This window comes from Scophthalmus maximus, chromosome 7 (genome assembly GCF_022379125.1).
Source record: "Scophthalmus maximus strain ysfricsl-2021 chromosome 7, ASM2237912v1, whole genome shotgun sequence".
Lineage (NCBI taxonomy): Eukaryota > Metazoa > Chordata > Actinopteri > Pleuronectiformes > Scophthalmidae > Scophthalmus > Scophthalmus maximus.
The window spans coordinates 8,554,976-8,573,720 of NC_061521.1; the positions used below are offsets into that span (position 1 = coordinate 8,554,976).

The 18,745-nt window shown below is 44.6% G+C and overlaps 1 protein-coding gene across 1 annotated transcript in view; it reads left to right on the top strand.

Annotated features, from left to right (window-relative positions):
* Positions 1-4,761: 4,761 nt before the first annotated feature.
* cspg4 (chondroitin sulfate proteoglycan 4) overlaps positions 4,762-18,745 on the top strand; it is a 63,662-nt gene continuing 49,678 nt past the window's right edge. The window contains exon 1 of the mRNA XM_035643170.2: positions 4,762-4,939. Within this exon, the coding sequence (XP_035499063.2) occupies positions 4,864-4,939 (76 nt within the window). The 5' untranslated portion in view covers positions 4,762-4,863. The remainder of the gene's footprint in view (positions 4,940-18,745) is intronic.

The following is an 18,745-nucleotide window of genomic DNA, read 5'->3' on the forward strand; positions in this document are numbered from 1 at the left end:
CAGCAACACTTGCAATTCATTAAATCTCTGCCATGCATCAGGTCACAAGTAGTGAGAGCAGAAAGCTAGTGTGTACAGATACATTTAGATTCAAAGACTCCAATAACTTATTAACATTTGGCTCAATTTGCAATTGGGCAGTAGCTGACGATTAATCATTTAATAATTAATAGAACATGGAAAATAATCCCCAAAAAAGCCCAATGTGATGGCTTCAAAAGCGTTGGGTGGCCAATGAGCTAAAACCTATGATCTATTCAGTTTGCAGTGACATAAATCAGAGAAGCTGGACACATCCGTTGTCTGACATGAATCTATTAATCAGTCATCAAAATATATCTGTTGTTGGACAAATCTTATTTGTAATGTAACAAACAAACCCCAGATGGCTTGGTGGCAGCCAGATGCAGCAACTCCCAGTTATCTATCTACCCCAAATGAAAATGTTCCCAGCTTGGGATCGATAAAGTATCTATCAATCCATCCATCCATCCATCCATATATCTTAACCGGCTCTAACTGCAAAAACCTCAATTTACAGTGACCTACTTTCTCTTTTCACTGTTTCATCTGTTAAGGCTGACTCCCCAATGGTCCCTGATCTGTAACAGATCACATTTTGAAAAAATCTTCTTTGCCCTGTTCAGAATCAAGGCCCCCATTCGCTTCACCTCTCTGCGTGCTGCCTTCTCTCAGGGCGACTCATCAAAGTGTTGACCTGCGCTGCTCCCTGACAGGAGGGTGCAACATGCAACCTCCTCGGAAGACGCTTTCCACTCTCGCTTGAGGCACACTGCCTGCGGAGAGCACTGAGGTTATGCAGGTGGTTTCAGTTTATTCTCAATTTTGGTTGTCATGGAAAGAAACAGGAAAGAAGAAGAAAAAAACTATTAGGAGTCACGGATTAATATGAATTGTGTTTTATGTTTCCATGCAGCTCCTCTTTGAATGGCCCTCAAAAAACAATGAAGACAAGCAGGAGGAAAAGCGATCGCGAAGTCAAAAAAGTTGAGCAAAGGAAAATTGGGCTATTATGCTGCACTAAAGAGACAATGAGCAGCTGCAAAGTGGGCTCATTTCAGGGCATAGAAAAGTCACATCTCGCAGACTAAATGAAGTATTTCTTATAATGAAGCGGTTCTATGTTCCCACAGCCGCTCCTTGCTCCTGCCAACGCCACCAAAGACCTTTGTTCAGGGGCCACTTGATTATTACAGTGTATTGTAAAACCAGCAAATCATGGTGATCAAAACAGAGCGCTGTAATTATCTGGCATTTGGCTCAAGTTCTTATCCTGACGACGGAAAAAAAAAGAAAAGAAAAGAGTTTAGGAAAACACTGACATAGTTGCTGCGGTTTAATCAAGTCTGGAGCAATGGGAACGTGGCGGTGGTCTGACCAGACACATGATGGTGATATTTGATACCGTGTAAGCGGGGAAAGCGGCGCTGCTACGCTCTGCCCGAGATAACTCGAGAGGCCATATTTCGGCGAAATGTCCCCAGTTATTGCTCCGTGTGAAGATAACATCAACTGGGGGAGAAATTTGATCTGATAAGGATTGTTGAACTGACCCGAACCTCGGGAGAGCTGCTGAGATAGAGAAGGTAATATGAGGACGGGGGGGGAGTCAAACATAGCATGTTGGTGCAGACCGGTAGACGTATTTCTATTTTGGTTCAGATTGTTTTAGTCTATCTAAATACAACACTCGCACGCCCATATATTTATTTGTAGTTAAGTTATTGGATCACTGTAGTTCTCCGCGGCTTCGTAGTGATCTCTTCCCAACGTGACAATGTAAGTGATTGGGGGACAAAATCCACAGTCTGCGTATCATCCATTACCTATAACGATTGTCCTCTGAGGGTCGCGTGGGGCTGGAGCCATTCCTAGCTGACACTGGTACACCCGGAAAAGGTCACCAGACAATCTCAGGCATGACATATACAGTATATACAGACAAACAACCGGCCAAGTTTACATTCACACCTATCTTCAGAGTTGCTGATTAACCTCACCAACTGCATGTGGTACCGGGTGAGAAAGTAACCAGAGAAAAGCCGCACAGCCATGGTCGCACCAAAAACCCTTTTGCTGTGAGGGCGACAGTACAAACCTCTCTGCCCCGGAATCAAAGACCAATTCTAAAATGTATCTGAAGCTAATGTGAGGCTGAGTCAATATCAGTCAGTCACGTGGGCATCCTCACTTGCATGTGAAGATGTTTCGTTTGCAAGAGAGGGATAGTAAGTCTTGTTTTATCTTGTTCATCCCCACTGAGAAAGGACTGCTTCACTGCCGGGATGGAGAGGAGAAACAACTGCAGTGAGCACCAACGTGGGTGTGTGAAACCCTGGGACCAGGTGACCCTCATGGTTACCAGGGGCAGAGACTGATCACCCACCACGCAGCTCTGCAGAGCCTGTTTTGACCCCCGACCCCCCTTCCCCCCCCCCCCCCCCCCCCCCCCCCCACATCCGGGGAACAGAACACTGCTGCCCCCAAGTGGGTCAAAAGTAAATAAATGCACCTTTAAAGGTACTGTATGAAGTTCTTTTGGTGTGTTTCTGTGTTGACATGTTTCCATAAGTGAGTCTTCATGTTGTTCATATCTTGTCACTCACCGCCACAATGAATCACATGCGAACAGGGGGTTAGCGCGATGCAAGTTTCACGGTAAAATGTAGTAATGAGGCCGTAAAAGAAGATGATAGAAAAAAGAAGAGGAGTGCAGGCTGAGAACAAAGCAGTGTACACAAGATTAAAAAAGAATTTTATGAGGTGGGAAATGCATTCAACATGTGTTTAAGCCTCAAGGATACACAACATGTTGTTCTTTTTTGAATAGCTGAATTAGGGGTTTGAGGGGTTTGTTTACCAGTTCACCTTATAAAGACCCCACAGGACACCGTTAATCAAAGTACGTACGTGCATTATTAAGCCCCCCCCCCCCCCCCCCCCCCCAAAAAAAAAAATATATATCTTGAGTTGCATCAACTTATGTATTTTCCAAGAGGGTTCACACACGTTCACTTGCATCATCTGGAGCGCGTATGCTAAAGGGGTCACTGGTGCTGCGGATTGCGTAAGACTGCCTGTGCTCTGGCATACTGCAGGAGCCCACTCGTGTCGGTGGGTGACATCCCTCCAGGGCGAATTATGCATCCCCAGGGAGGCGAGAGCATGTCATCGGTGCAAACGGTTGGCAGGGGCTCAGAGGGAGCATTTTAATTGTAGCTCGGTTCATGCTGAAATAATCGGGGAGGCTGCGGTGTCACAAAGGCTTCCCTGCGATAAATATTGTCATGCTGGAGGTGCCATGTGCTATTTCACAGGTTCTCTCACGGCGACGATCATTCACACCCTTTTTTCGCCCGAGTGCAGAGATGTGCTCTCCGAGACATTTGTTTTTCCCAACAGATTAATGCCACTTCGGTATATGGCGCAGTGAGGTCATTCGCCACAAGAGGTGCTGCTGGTCCAGAGAAAAGCCGTTTTGTTTCAAGGAAGAACTTCACATTTTCTCCACAGATCAGCCTGATCCAGGTGACAGCGACGCTCTGTTTTGAATATCAGCTACAGTCATGGGTGAGAGAAGCGATTCAACGTGATATTCTGAAGGTAATTACCTCAGAAAGTGCATATACACACACGTTTGGAATCGTTTATCGTACTTCACGCACCCCACGGCAACTTGTAATTGAACTGCGAGAGCTGTAGTCACAGTTATTCCGCACGTGAGAGGAGGTGTTTACTAATTGTATTCCCATCTCGGCTGTTGGAAAGAACGAGGAATAATTTGCCAACCAGCTGAGTGTGAGGCGGGTGAAATTGAACGTTGGGAGCTTTGAGAGGGAACTCCAGGTTAAATCTTAGCATCCGACCAGAAAACCACTAATCCTTGTGAGGAGCGTGTGCATGTTCATACGGAGGAAGTCAAAGCCAAGTGGGGATCAATCAGTGACAGCACTCGCCACGACTAAAGTTTCTCTCAGAGTGCGTCAGTTAACTTTGGCAGTAAAAGTTTTTTTGTTTTTTTCCCCCCATTGTCCCCTGGCCTATCAATAGAGGAGAAATAGTGAATGCAAATTCAACACGGCCCACCGCCGCCCCGCGCATAAGTGTGGGTTTAATTAGCTTCAGGAGCGGGTTTGTTGGACAAAAAACATAAAGAACCAGACATGGATCAAGGGAAAGGCTGGCAAGACAAAGCACCAGGCGAGGCGAGCAACCTGATTTGTCTTTAATTAAAAGTGAAGGGGTTTATCCCTGCAAAAGGCTGGTCTCCAAAGGCCACTCCAATTACTGAGTGAGACAAAAAGGAAGGGGGCTACGAAAATCCAGGGGTGGGCAGACTGAGAGACCGACCGACGGGGGAGACTGGCGGTTTCCCCGGGGGGTGTTTGATTTGAGCGCCGGCGCAGGAAGCGTGCCTGTAAACAGAAGTCAAACATGTAAACGCATGTGTGCGCGAAGGTGTTTGTGTGTGTGATGTTTTGCACAAACGTGTGTAGTAACGTGTCCTGAACTTGTGAATGTGTAAGCGATGGGGCAGCAGGGAGAGGCAGGATATGATATTCCAGAAGTGAGTGTGTGTGTGTGTGTGTGTGTGTGTGTGTGTGTGTGTGTGTGTGTGTGTGTGTGTGTGTGTGTGCGCGCCGCTAAGTATATATGTGTTGGAGGGGGGGTTTTGAAAGAGGGCGTCCCTCTCATGGTTCCTCCCCAGCCCAGCCCAGCCCTGCCCCTTCACATGGAGGAGTATCCTGCAGCAGGTCCCAAAGCTGGAAAACTCATTCAGTCCCTTCTGAATGGCGTGTCTTTAACGTCAGAGTCAAGGACTTAACTTTCAGCACGAACAATATGAGAGCCCTGCATTCGCTCCCGGCCGTTGCCTTCCTGACCCTGCTGCTCTGCCTCCCCAGCCCCGGTCATGGCGGTAAGTGAAACTGTTAATCACTCTGTGAGTGTCCTGTTCCTCCCTTCTGCTCACCTCCGTCAGAGGATGCACTGTATGGAAAATCGGGCGGCCGACCCTCAGAGGCTTCCCCCGGAACGTTAGTGAAAGTGTGACGCGCTGACGATTGAATGCCTCCAACTTGAACTAAACACACTTTCACTTCAGCCTGCAACAATATAGCATTGAGCACAAAGTTTAGGGATAAACTCCAGACCAGGTCTTCCTTTCTTCACTTTTTCTTTTTTCCACTTCCACACTCACTCATCATTGCACAGCAGCGAAAAAGATCCTTTTTTTCTCTTGAAACTAGAGGGGGAAAGATGTGCGCCAAGGGTCTGACCCTGGTCCAAGGTCTGAGACAACATCTGGCAGATTCTCATCTGAGGCACTTTTCCTTTTGATTTTTTCTTTTTTTTCTTCCATGCCTTTCAGTCTGTGCTCGATTGAATGTGTGAATGCATTTACCTTGAGAATGTTTGCATTGAGAGTGTGCGTTGCCAAAAGGCAGGAGGCAGAGGGGCTGAGGTCGCTCTGCCGGCAGCGATGAATGCCTCTTTCAGAGGGAAGTGCACAGTGACAGCTCGAGCCGCTCCCCATCCACCCAGAGAGGAGAGATGAAAGTGAGAGAGAAGGAGAGGGGCGAGCGAGGGAGGCAGAGAGGCAGCGTGTGTGTGTGTGTGTGTGTGTGTGTGTTTGGTGGGGAGGGGGATGCTGGAGGGCCAGAGCATACAATGGCCCCATAGAGCACACGTAAAATCAGCTACAGATGTACCTTTCTCAAATATGATGTGATGGTGCAGTTCCTCTGCTCATTCCCCGCGAGTGCCAGTGCAGTTGCCGTGGGATGTGCAGTGGCCGGGCGAAGCGAATCCGGCATGTGGATGGAAGTTGTCTTCGACTCCAGAAACTGTCTTCAACAGCTTAACCAAGTCACATCAGCGCGAGAAAAAAAAAAATTGTACATATGGCGAGTTGGCATGGACCAGCCTTGGACTCAGAGCAGCTGTTGAGCCCATTGTTTTCCCCCGCTGGCTGTCGGATCCGCAAACTCTCACCGCAAATTTCACCGCAATTAAGTCTGGGAAGCCTCGCCATGAGCGTCTCGTTGGCCGCGCCGGCGGAAAAGTGGCCCGTCGTCGGAACGGAGGAGAATCGCTTCGCTCCAGTGGCACGGAATCAAAGCTCAGCTGGAGAGCCCGAGTCACTGTGATCTCCTCACCACGAGCACGAGAAGAGTCATCTGGCCCTCCGTTGGCTCAATTACAGATGAACCCCGCTGGCTGCCGTGACGGCGACACCTCCGCTAGAGAATTAGCCGCACACTGGGCAAACCGTTGTGCCGTTTGAGCGTGGTCACGTTGGATTTCGGTGGCAATTCGCAGACACCTTTTGCATCACCAGTGCAGTATCTTCGTGAAAAACACGGATGCCGTAGTTGGCGTTCAAGTAAGCACCGACTACTTGAAAGGCACTGATGTATTTTTTTTCCACCCGTCGAACAGCGAACGTTCCTCTAATCAAAATGATGGCGGGATAAAATGGGGGGGGGGGGAGTTTACTAGAGAACAATTTCTCCTCATCTAATTATGTGCTGGCACTGTCCTCGCTGCCTCGGTGTGAAGAGCATTCACCCACTGACCCTGGAGAACAAAATGCTAATGTTGACCAGATGTACCCAGTCACTGATTAGATTTTTGCCCCCCCCCCCCCCCCCCCCCTTCGCTCCACAGAATGCCCGCCACAAGCTGTCGGGGGGCTCTTCCACCGACTACCTAGCAGGCTTACCGAGGGTTTCATTTCTTCCCTGTTTACCTCTTCGAATGTCATGCCCAACGTGACGCCCGGACGCCTGGGTGTCCGTGGTCTTTAAAGAGGCACTGTGCTGTCCAATGTTCTTCTAATGCCGAGGAACTGACTTCACTGGGTTCATGGAATGCTGCAGTTGTGCGCCGGCATTCCACTGTTCCTCTACCTCCGGCGAACAAAATGACGTGATTCAAATCGTGAGCGCGGCGCAGCGAACCATCCTCCTATAATCTCCCTTTCCGTGAGTTTTTTCTTCTGCGCCGCGACCTACCACTTTGCCACAGTCTTGCGCCATTGTGTTTCATCCGCCCACACGACAGCCACGGGAAAAATTAGGATGCAGTCTGAGCACATGCAGCGGTTCACCGAATCAATTCTGTAATTTTCTCTGTACGTAGAATTCATGAAGTTTCGCGGTCAATGTATTTTTCGCTTTCATGTTCCAAGTTCTGACTCCTGAGCCTTGTGGTGATGTCACAGTCAATCTTTCACCTACCCAGGTTTACTAAATACTATCAACCTGTGCATCAGTAAATATCATATCACCACAGAATTTAAAAGAGACACATCCTCTTGATAAGAAGTGAAAGTAGTTGACCTGCAAGGTTCGCAGCCACGTGACAGCAAATCAGAGGATGAACATTTTATCATGGCTCGATCTGAAATTGGACACGACATGTCGCTGTCTTTAAAATGCCCTGCAGCTCTGTATTTCTTCAGTGGCCATTAAAGCTGCCCTTTAACCACCACTCCATCAAGATTTGGGGGGAAAAAATGGCAGGGCAGTTATTTCCAAACCGTAAATTACTCTCCAGTGCTTGGTTGTTGTTCTGTTGGCCTGGCAATAGGATTTGTTTCCCGTCTCTCTGTCTCTTGATAGGCTCACAAAGTTTAAAGTTCTTATGTAAATCTGTTCAGAAGTCCCTTGCTCCTGAGGAAGCCACATCGACTGCCACTCCCCTCAGTTGGCCAAAACCTGTGTGGAATTATTCACTTCTTGCCCCACAATCAACATGTCTTTTGTTTGTGTCTTTTATTCAAATTCTTTTCCAAAAGTCAATTCATAAAAAGAATGGAAAAATGGAGAGCAAACAAAACTGACCGACTTTATTTGTAGAACTAATGATTTTTGAGCATTCGCTGATTTATCACAATGGCTAATGTTTGTCTTAAATTGCTCATATAACGTATAAAAGGACAACACCATCAACTGCAAACACCGTGTTAAGGTTTATGCACATTTGTCAGTGTTTTACAGACGTCTCGCTCCTGAATGTGTTTGCATTTTCAATTGCAAAGCTCAACAGGGGGAGTCGCATCCTGAGCCTGCATGTGCGCCTGCTACCTCCCCGAGAGTATAATGTCACTATGGTAACAAGAAAAATAAATATGGATTTTGCCTGGGCCGTGTGAAGTGTCTGTATACAAGGCCGCCATGTGTTCCTTGAGGGTTGGCAGGGAGCGTGGTGTGACTACAAGTGTCTGCACTGGAGATTAATAAGTCCAATATTTGCTTTGGGAAATTGATGAGATTAGTGTTGCGCTGGTTGTGCTGGTCCCACAGACGCACTTTGTGACCCTCCCCTCACCTCTCAGTTTAAACACAACACAATGTTAGGACAGAATAGAAATGGGGCATTTGGAGTACATCCATGCAAGGGAATCAGAGTGTTTATAAATGCAGAGGGGAATGCGCAGCCCCTTGCTCTTGCTAGATGTAAATCCTTCCATATGTGACTGAGGGACTGAATGTCCGAAAACTGCGCAGCTTTGTAAGACATGTCTTAGGAGTAAGTTTTACATGCCATTATTATTTTCAATAATTTCCATGTACACGCCCAATTTATAGTATAAGCTATAACCTGTTACAACATAGAATACATATTCCATGGTTTAGACAAATCTTATAATACTAACTAGTTATAGAATCCACACAAAACATACACAAGGGTAATTTCACTTTTTAATCTTTAAACAAAATCATAAAATCTGGATGTTTCTCCGCTGCAGAACAAGGGCACTGGACATGAGTCATTCGTGTTCTTTGAAGGCGTTCTGCTCATTGAGAGGCTTGTCCTTTTGGCTGCACGAAAAAAGGAAACCCTCAGAACGTCTCCGAGCATGGCAGACAAGCAATATTGATAATGTTTCCAAATGATATGACCTCCCTCATATTCTGCCTGCCTCATGTTGTATCCTGGCTATTTCAGAAAGAAAGTTTCAGTGAGTCATGGTTTATTAAGTATTTTTTGGGGGGGTGGGAGGATTGTGGCCCGAGGCAAACATCATTGCAAGAATCCAAAGTTAGCTGTATGGGCAACCTGCCTCACCCTACTCCTTTCCTCTCTGTAACTTCCTCTTGTTACGAAAACTACAATTTTATAACTGACCTGCAGCAACAAGGATGGAAAGCATGTCTGCCAAGTAATTCCAGTGATGGTCAATACTGGAAATGTTAGAGGTTTGATTCCTGTAATAGCAGTAACCCCTGACAGGGCGTCCTTGAGCAAGACACTGGATCAATGTAGCTCATTGACAGTGACCTGCTGTAGTCGGATGCGTGCCGGCTAAAAGCCTGAAATGTAAAATGTGAGTGTTCTGACAATTAGACAGTGCGTCGATACACCAGATTCTATAGACCATTTATCTGGGAGGAGACCTGAACCGCGCACATGGTTTGTTATGGTAAGAGTTGATACTTATATCTGTGATGGATGTTTACAACCAACATTTTGAGGTAAAGCTATTGCTATTTGTCTTTGATTGTTCTTCCAAATAAATTTGGCTAACCTTGGAGCAAGGCTGCATTACCAAATGGGCAACTGTCCCGAAGCCTCAGACTCTCAGGAGCCCCGAAGGACCCATAATTTGATGGTTTGGTAATACTGCGTGCGACCATGAATCACAATATAGCAATGTATCCTATCCACAAAGTCCTCATGTGTAGAGGGGACCCCAAAGTAAAATGGACCTTTATTGTATAAGTTACTGCTGTGCTTATATAATGCGTATCCCTAGATAACAATCGATGGAATTCACCACGAACTAATTAACAATCTCAATGAATACACACATAGTGTAAAGAGAGTTGAAGGGATGGGGGATCAACAGGCATCCGCTACTTCTTTGCCCCAAGGCCAACTAGACTGCCTAGTCCCAGCCTACAGGTGCCTTTAAGGCCAGCCCCCCCCCCCCCCCCCCCCCCCACACACACACACACGCAAGTACACAGTTATAATTACTGACAGGAATAATGTCTAACAACAAGAACAAAAACAACACCCACGTTGTAATGAATTAGAAATATCCTTTAAAGCAGGCAAAACATGTGATGGAGCTATCAGGCAGAGTTGTTGGTCACAGGGCCGCACATGTGCCAGATGCACAAGCCTTTCAAAAGTGAGAGTGAAATTCTCCCTTCCTCTTCAGACTGCCACTTGCATTGTTGTCACACTTAAAGCAGACGACTCGGTGACTTCAAAAGCATATATCGCAGCTCCGTTTATTCTCATTGTGATGATGAGTACTGAAAAATGAAAAAGACGTGTCCCTCGCCTTGAGGACTCTATACTCTCCTGGCAGATGATCTTTCCCCACATTGCTCTCTTTGAGGTTGCTGGCTGTCAACAGCAGGCTGCTTGGATTATATTTTAGGGGCCGTGATCTGCTCAGAGCAGGCAGACGGCCCACACACAGACCTCATTTAGTCCTGGGTGTGTACACAAAAGATTTTCTGTACATAAACACAGGCCTAGATTCTGTCCTGAGGTGGAAGGTGAAAGGCCATCTCACGGTGTGTTCCAATGTTGTTTTAACCCCTTCCATGTCAATCAAATAAACTGATGCCTGGGGGGGGGGGGGGGGGGGGGGGGGGGGGGGGTGCAGCAGAGAGGTGATGGATGGTGTGCACCCAGAATTCAATGCTGTAAGTGGCAATTTGGGATTTCAAATTGTTGTTAAACTGTGATTACCTTTGCTTCATGCAATTTGAGGCAACTCTGACACAGTCTTACCTACAGCAGCAGCAGTGTGTGGGGTTAAACCTGCACGAACGAAAGGAGCCGACAAAAATAGCCGACATTTATTCCAGAGGAAAGAACTGAAAAGGCCTTGGTGAAGGCAATCAAAGAGTTTTACAGCTGCAGGACAGGGGCCAGTCCCGCTTTTTCATGTTGTTTTGTGTTGGTTCACTTTATATGGTAGCAAAGTTTAACAGCTGTATCTTTTATTCATTTTCAGATTTTAACAAAATATGAACATGTTTCAGAGGCTCACCATACTTCTCCCAGAGAACCTGGATATATATATACTTTGCATTTGTTTAACATCCCACCAATAATTGGAAAAATCAGATTTTCCGTCACATTGATTTTCTCAACAACTGCTCACCCAATCATCTTCAGACTTGGCGGGTGTATTTCTGAGGACAACGGGAAGATCAGTGTCGACTGTGAAGTGTTTTTTGTGGTTCTTGAGTCCCCAGACCTAACCCTTACTACCTATTCATTTTAGACATCGTCAGTGACTTTGATGTGGTAGTGTCCCAGTATGTTACTTTGTGAGTTTGTGAATAGAGCCCATTACACTTATCAGCCTATTTTTCTGTAATAATTTGAACAACGCATTTTAAACGGGCATAAGGTACAGTAGTTCATGCGAAAAAGACTACACTTTTACATCCATGCTTCCACCTCTGACATGAGGAGGATGACATGAGGTAAAGTCAGTGAATCACCAAGTCAGTAGGATTCCCTCTCGGGAAATCATCAAAAAATCATACCATATCCGTGCCCTCGGCCGAATGCTTGACTCTTGGACATAATGAAAAGCAAACATTGTAAAATATATAAGAAAAGAAATAATAAAACAAACCAAGAATGCTGAAAAAATTAAATAAGACAAATAACCACGGTAGTTGCACGACAGAGATAATATCATAGCTGCTGGATCTTGATGGGGTCAAGACCAGAGAAACGTTAAAAATTAAAGTGTATTGTTATGGCCCTGTGGAAAACTGAAAATGATAATAATAAGTTCATTTGTCAAGCACTAACTAAAACGTAGTACACAGTACAGTTGCACAGTACTTTACAGATGAGATGAAATACACAGTCCCGATAAAAAAACAATAACACAAATATGTGTGTGTCTTATATTCTTCCTCTGCCCCTGCATCTGAACTCTGTTTGTTTATTTTTTTGATAAGAGCTGTTGGGGAGTTTAGTGCCCAGAATGAAAAACGCAGAGAAAATTCTCATCATCACTGAACAGCAAAGTTTTCAAATAAGCAGGAATTATGCATGACCAGATGTCTCGATACGAGTGGCCTCTATGGGCGTTTTTCTTCTTCTTTTTCTCTTTTCGCAGAATAGTCTGTTTTATCATTTTTTGGTTGAATACATTGGAATTATTTTGCTGCCATTGTTTCTCTCATCCATTGAAAATAAATGGAAGGGAAAAAGGAACAACAAAATGTCGCATTACCCCAGAGGGCTTTTGTGAAATTACTCAGCCAGTTAACCCCCAAACCCCCCATATTTAATAGGTAAAGTCATCGATACTGTTATTTAACATCCTCCTCATCCTCATCATCATCGTCATATGATATAGATTAATGTCTAAATTTGATAAAGGAACAATGGCTGCTTTGTATAGCACTGCATCGCGTGTAACTCACATGCCCTGATCAGTGGCAGCAGACCAATGTGGCCAGTGGGGTAACCGAAGGCTACTGGAAAAGCAGCGTGAATCATGGGAAATGTTTCCAGCGCTGGGCTGATTCATCTGAGACGTGTTATGAAGAGACGGAGGTTTCCACTCCAACATCTGGAGTTGGCTTGGTCAGTTAGTGCTGAGCCAGAGCTGGAGGCTTTAATCAAATTGTCCCTCCGTGTCTCTTGCCTAATATAGACAAAACAACTGCAAAGAAAGAATGCGAGTTTGCCACAATTAGCCAACGTTTGAAGAATGTTAGATCTGAAGGAGCTGTTGAAACAGGGACGGAGAGAGCAGTTTGTTATCAGATGTGTTTTATGTTCTCTCAGCAAAACTCCATCTCCTGGGACCTTGGACCTTTTTTTGAAAGTTCTTTACATAGTAAGCCGCGTGCAATACCAACACAATTTTTTCAAAGGAGAGGCATTCTTTAATATTTGTTTGTTGCATGTTGCATTTCACGTGTTGAGTTTCTTTCTACGAAGCAGTATTCCTCAGAGACTTATGTCTACCATTTGTACAAGTCCGACGGGACAGTAGCTCACATGGATATGACTCATATTTTTAAATATAGAGAAATCCACTGTGAGTGCGGGGACTCCCTCCAGCCCAGAGGGTGTATGACTCATAAGCACAAGGCTGCTGTGGTTAATCATGAGACATCAGACTCCAAACTAATCGTTTTTTGTGCTTCTAATTAGTTCTCTAGCCTTCGCTCCAAGACAACGGAAAGGAATTCAGCTTTAGCCGGATGTGCTATTATGTGTATCTCCTGAGGAAAATGAAATATAGTGTATCTTGTTCAGTGCGTTTCGTTACAGACCAATTTTTGACAGAAAGTTCAAAGATTCTGGCAAACATCTGACTCCTGGTGCATAATGGCAGACAGGTAACACCAAGAATGTGACTTATTTTTCTTTATTTTCCATGAAGAGGATTTTGAGCAATATAAAATAAATACAGACTTCCCCCTTTTCCATATAGTTATAGTCTCCTACTCTATCGTTCCCGGCATGCTGCAGCTCGGAGGGCCACTTTTCACAGCACGCTGACCTGAAGGCAGATCGGCACCAGTTCTCATCGCGTTGAAAATCTTCATCAGCGCCGCCGAGGCACCGTGAAGTGTTCTGAGTAATTTGACGCCAGGCGGCCTCATTACAGGCTGGGTTCAGACAGGATCATGGGGGCTGGGGCGAGCACCAGGCCTGGGATCTAGCAGATGACAGTCTGGAATAGCATGCACCAGATAAATATAGCAGGACGAGGAAAACCAACAAAAGAGCGCGGTGCCTCACATGGGGCTGACGAACGATGGAAAGGGGGAGGAAAGGGGATCCAGGGTGGGGATTGTGTGTCTGTGTTCATGATTGTGTCTATGTGTGAGTGAAGGGCGTGTGTTCTGTATGCGCTGCGGTTCACACAGATCCCAGTGTTAACAGGCCGGAGCAAATGTCGTCATCGCGCTGGTTATGAAGGCTTAAAATAACCAGAGGAAATGATGTGTCCCATGAAGTTTGCTTTGACTGACTGCACGGCGGCCTCTAGTAGCAAGAAGCAGCGAGCAGCTGCACCGCCGAGCTAAAGCACACGTCGCTTATTCACCAAACCAGACAACCGTAGCTCCTTGTGTGAGCATGTGTTGAATCTTTCACACAGTTATGGCAAAACAGACGTTGAGTGGTTCAACTTGGTTTCATATAATAGTGAATTCCAATTCTCCCTATGAATTAGAGTCAGTTATCTGTGGTTTGTCATTGAGGAAAATTTGCTCATAATCATGATTAGGAAAGTCCAATAGGTGAAACAGGTACATTTTGTGAAGAAAGAACATAACTTTTTGGGGTTCAACCTTTATTAATGTTGCTGTTAAATTGCTGGAAGTAATAGGCAATTGGGTTGGGAATTGGGTAAAGTCTAAATGAGTCGAAAGCCAAAATAAAGTTGTCTAATTAATTAAGAATCTTAAATGAAACGCAAAGCCTACTTTTCTTGAAATGTTATTGCAGTCGGGTAGACAATACACATTTTTGAAAATATTCTTATTCATTATCTTGCCAGTCTTGTGCTATTAAATCTAGCCTCCTGCTAGCTTAATGTGGCATAAAGACTGGAAACAGAGACAAACAGCTAACTTGTGTAAGTCCAAAGGTAACAAAATCTGCACACCATCCCCTCTAAATCTCACTACATCTGCTTCGTTTAATGCATTAAAAAAATCCAAAGTGTATAAATTACGTATTGATCCATGCTAGTTCTTTTACCTGGTGCCAGTCCTGTGTTAACCTAATCTAACCAGATGCTATTTACTGTACACTTGATATGGGATCAACCTACCCATAACTCTAAGCAGATAGCAAATAAGCTTGCTAATCAATTACCTTAATTGTTGAAACCTGCACATTCAGAAGATTAATGCACTCTTTATTAGTTATTAGCTTTTTTGGGCTTTGTTGGCCTTGAATTAACTCTCTATGGACTCTTTTTCCACATTCCCGTGAACCAACAGTTTTCATTTTCTAGTTTTATCTAAACATATTATACGTCTGTTGGATGAAGACAAAAATGATTTAACATGCTGCTTCTTTCTCATGCAGGCTATGTAAAGGTAATCAAACCTCTACCTGTTACTTGTTAATGTGTCCTTCATACTGTCCCCCTTGCTTATCTGGGTCTTTTTTTTTTAATGCTTCACCTCAGACCATGTTAATATTTTAATGAAAATCTTGGTGGACAAAGCTCAAAATGATTTCACGTCTGATTAATCACACAGAGAAACTCAGCATGTAGAAGAGGATGAAGCAAGTGAGCAATAAGCGTTAGAGCCTATGCGCAGCTCACAACAAGCTGCACACGTTGATGTCAACAAAGGATAAGCCAAACCCAAAAAAATGCAAATGACAGGAGATATGAGATACGGGTGTGTACCGAGAACAACCAGTATTCTTGTGGCCAACTGTGCAATCTGATGGACCATATTGTGCCAAACCTGGCCACGGGAATAGGCCCCTTGGGGAATGTCAAGATAAAGAACAGGGAAGCTGGCCGTGTGACCCGGGGGGCGTCTCTTCACAGCCAAAAAATTGCATTCCTGAGCTTGTCTTCTGGACGAATCGCCACCGTATGAGTGACCACAGAGGGAGACGCTCTGTGTGTTTTAAACAACACTGAGTTCAGTTTAGACTTGGTAAGATTATTGCCAGGCTTTCGCAATAAGTTGGTTCTTTTGGTCCACTGAAGGGGAAGGGACAGACGGTTTAAACACCCATGGAGATGTTGCCAACACAGCTTCCATTTCTTCATTTGAACCAAGCCAATGATGTACGTGACCTGTTCAGGTATTCCAGTAGAACATACATTTTATCCCATACTTGCTCAATTGACCTCTTTTTCCTTAATATACCTCTTTTTTGGGGTATAGTAAAAAAATGTCGGTGTAGTAAAAAAGTTGACTGAGGAAAAAGTCTGTGTTCGACATTCATTAGAAGCCCTAAATACGTTTAGGGTGGTTTAGCTCCTCGAGGTGCTGAACTATCATTTGATCTCGCTGTTTGCATCAGTGAGACTCCATGTACTCCTGATATTTGAATGTCCAAGTAGCTGTATGGGCAATTTTCACATTAGCGGGTGAATCGGGGTGAAAGTGATGACCCTTTATTAAGTTGAGTAATGAGAGTCCAGTCTCAAATGAGCTGTAGGTGAAGGGGAGGAGATACTTGTCAGCAGGTGTAAGCTATGAGTCAACTGAGACACCATGGATGGGGATTAGTACAGGCTTCTACTCTACTGTAACAGTGAACGAGGGGTAAGCAATATAACAGAGAAATATCTCATCCCTGTAAAAGTGTGGTCCAATCCTTTAAATAGGAAAATATTCCCATGATCATATTTCGTGTTTTTTACAGCCTCGACAAACTTTCTCAACAAAATGAATGTTTTCCACTTTGCAACCAGACATTATCAAACCAGATAGGACATCAGTTTGAGGAGGGGTAGTGTGTTCAGAGAACTGATGGAATGGAAAGAGAGTTTGATAACAGTCAATCATAGTTATAAAAAAATATATGATAGCCCCCCCCCCCCCCCCCAAAAAAAAATAAGATCAAGATGTACTCTATCTGTGTGGAAGGAAACATTTGCCTTTTGCAATTTGTCATATTGGGTATTGGGTGAAAGTCTCAACGCTAACTTGCTCAGCAGCTGCTGTTGCACAGAAACCCATAGTGTCATCCAACATGCAGCTAGTTGTGAGCACAAATATTTTCCTGGCAACTGAAAGTGGAATTAACTGGGTTCACCGCTTAGCCAAATTCACGGACTTCATTTCCAGACATAATTGAACATGGATGTAAAAGGCAGACAGGGCTGCCTTGTTGTGTAGCATTTCTGCTTCCCCGATGCATTGATGTGATAAGTAAATATCAGAAGAGGCATTTATGTCGGTAATTTGATCAAAGTGAACATCATCTTAATCAGTCGGATAACAATGACTGAAATTACACATAATCACGAATGATCCCGAATAGCACATCATTGATTAGCTCTAATCATGGACATCCTTGTTATTGGCTTTACAATCACTAACAGGCCCACTTCAGGCTACCGCTTCTACTTTAATCCTCCAACAAAATCACAGTCTCTGCTTGTTAAAGACATGTTGACATCACCCTGACTTTCCCCTCTCCTCTGATGGGAAACCATCACCCTCCCTCAAAACTGACTGACTTTTTGAACGGATTCTGCTCGACCTCGCAAAACACGTCTTCACTGTGTTTTACTGGGAGCACTCAAATCCACATAGCACTGCGGGCCAGGCGTTTTTCAACACGACGCCTACAGTTCCACGCTGAAAGGTGAAACCCAGTCCACGTTCTCATAAAAAAAGTGGTCAGTGGAAATTCACATTACTGCCAGGGAATGTTCAACCGTTACCTGATATCTGTCTTTGCGTATGCAGGTCAGCATTCCTCAGCCCGTCTGCAGAGGCTGAGTGGATACAGTTTGCGAGCTGATGCAGGGAATTAGCTGCGTCAGTGTCAGTGAGGTTTGGATTTATCTCTGGCTGAAGAGTTTTTCTGGTAGACAACGCTTGAGCTGCTCCCTCGGATATGCAAATTGATTAAAACCAAAGTATTAAAAGAAATGTTCACATTTTTCCTCTTTTTTGTATCTAACGTACTGTAAAAACATTTAACTCATGTGGCAGATTTATTGGTCCTTTTTCCCTTCCTGTCCATTCTTCAATACATGTTATTCCAGTGTAAGACTGGTGTTAGAAAATCTGCAGTTCTTGCTCTTTGCAAAAATATCTTTAGCTTTATCAGCCGATGCTAAAATGAAAATGAAAAATTACGAACGTTTCCACCCTCACAGTAGGGCCAAAGAAAAATCCACTGGATGAGGTCAACCCATCCAATGTCTAGAGCAAGGTATGCCTTGGTACCAACAGCTGGTCAAATCACCTTAAGCTGAAAATGTCCACGAGAACAACACCTTTGTCCATGAATGATAACCAAAGGGTGGACTGTCATGAGGTGAAAACACTTATGATCCATTAAACCGTGACCCTCCAATTGTCATACCACTTTCTCTAAAGCATGTGGTTTCAGGCCTGAGTGGTAGGTCATGTGAAAGTCTTACTCACTATCATGTAGGACTCTATGTTTGATTCAGTCACATATGTTAATGGTTTTACTTTGACGTGGTCCTTTAAATGCAAGTCGTAAACTAGTGATGTTGGTCTCCAAGTGGCCCTGAAAAGAATCTGTCTGTAAGGATGTTGAATAATATGTACTGGAACAGGCGGTTGTGCGGGATTTATGAATGAGCATATAACTGTGACCAGGTGTCCTGTGTTATAATACACTTCCTTACCAAGAGTGTTGAGCAACAAAACTTTAATGTTTAGGAAAAGGAAGGGGCTGCGTGGCATGTTTGAGTGGAGTATAGATAAATAATGTTACACCACTGGACCTCAGGAGAACCAGAGTCTCATATGGGCACATGGTATGATTTTGAATCACAGTTTAGAAGTGAAGCACGTGTGTGTGGCGGACGGTGTGGTGATGGTGCAGAGCTGGACATTTCATTGCCAAAACCAACAGGGCCGGCCCTGCGCTGCCCAGCTCCATCCTGCCGCACCCTTATGTGTCAGCTTACCTCCGTCTCCTCCTCACACGCCCAGAGGGAATCTTATATGTCAAAATATATGTCCCAAAAAATATGAATGCAGTGTCCTCTTTTTGCATGTGGCATTTGTGGTGAAAT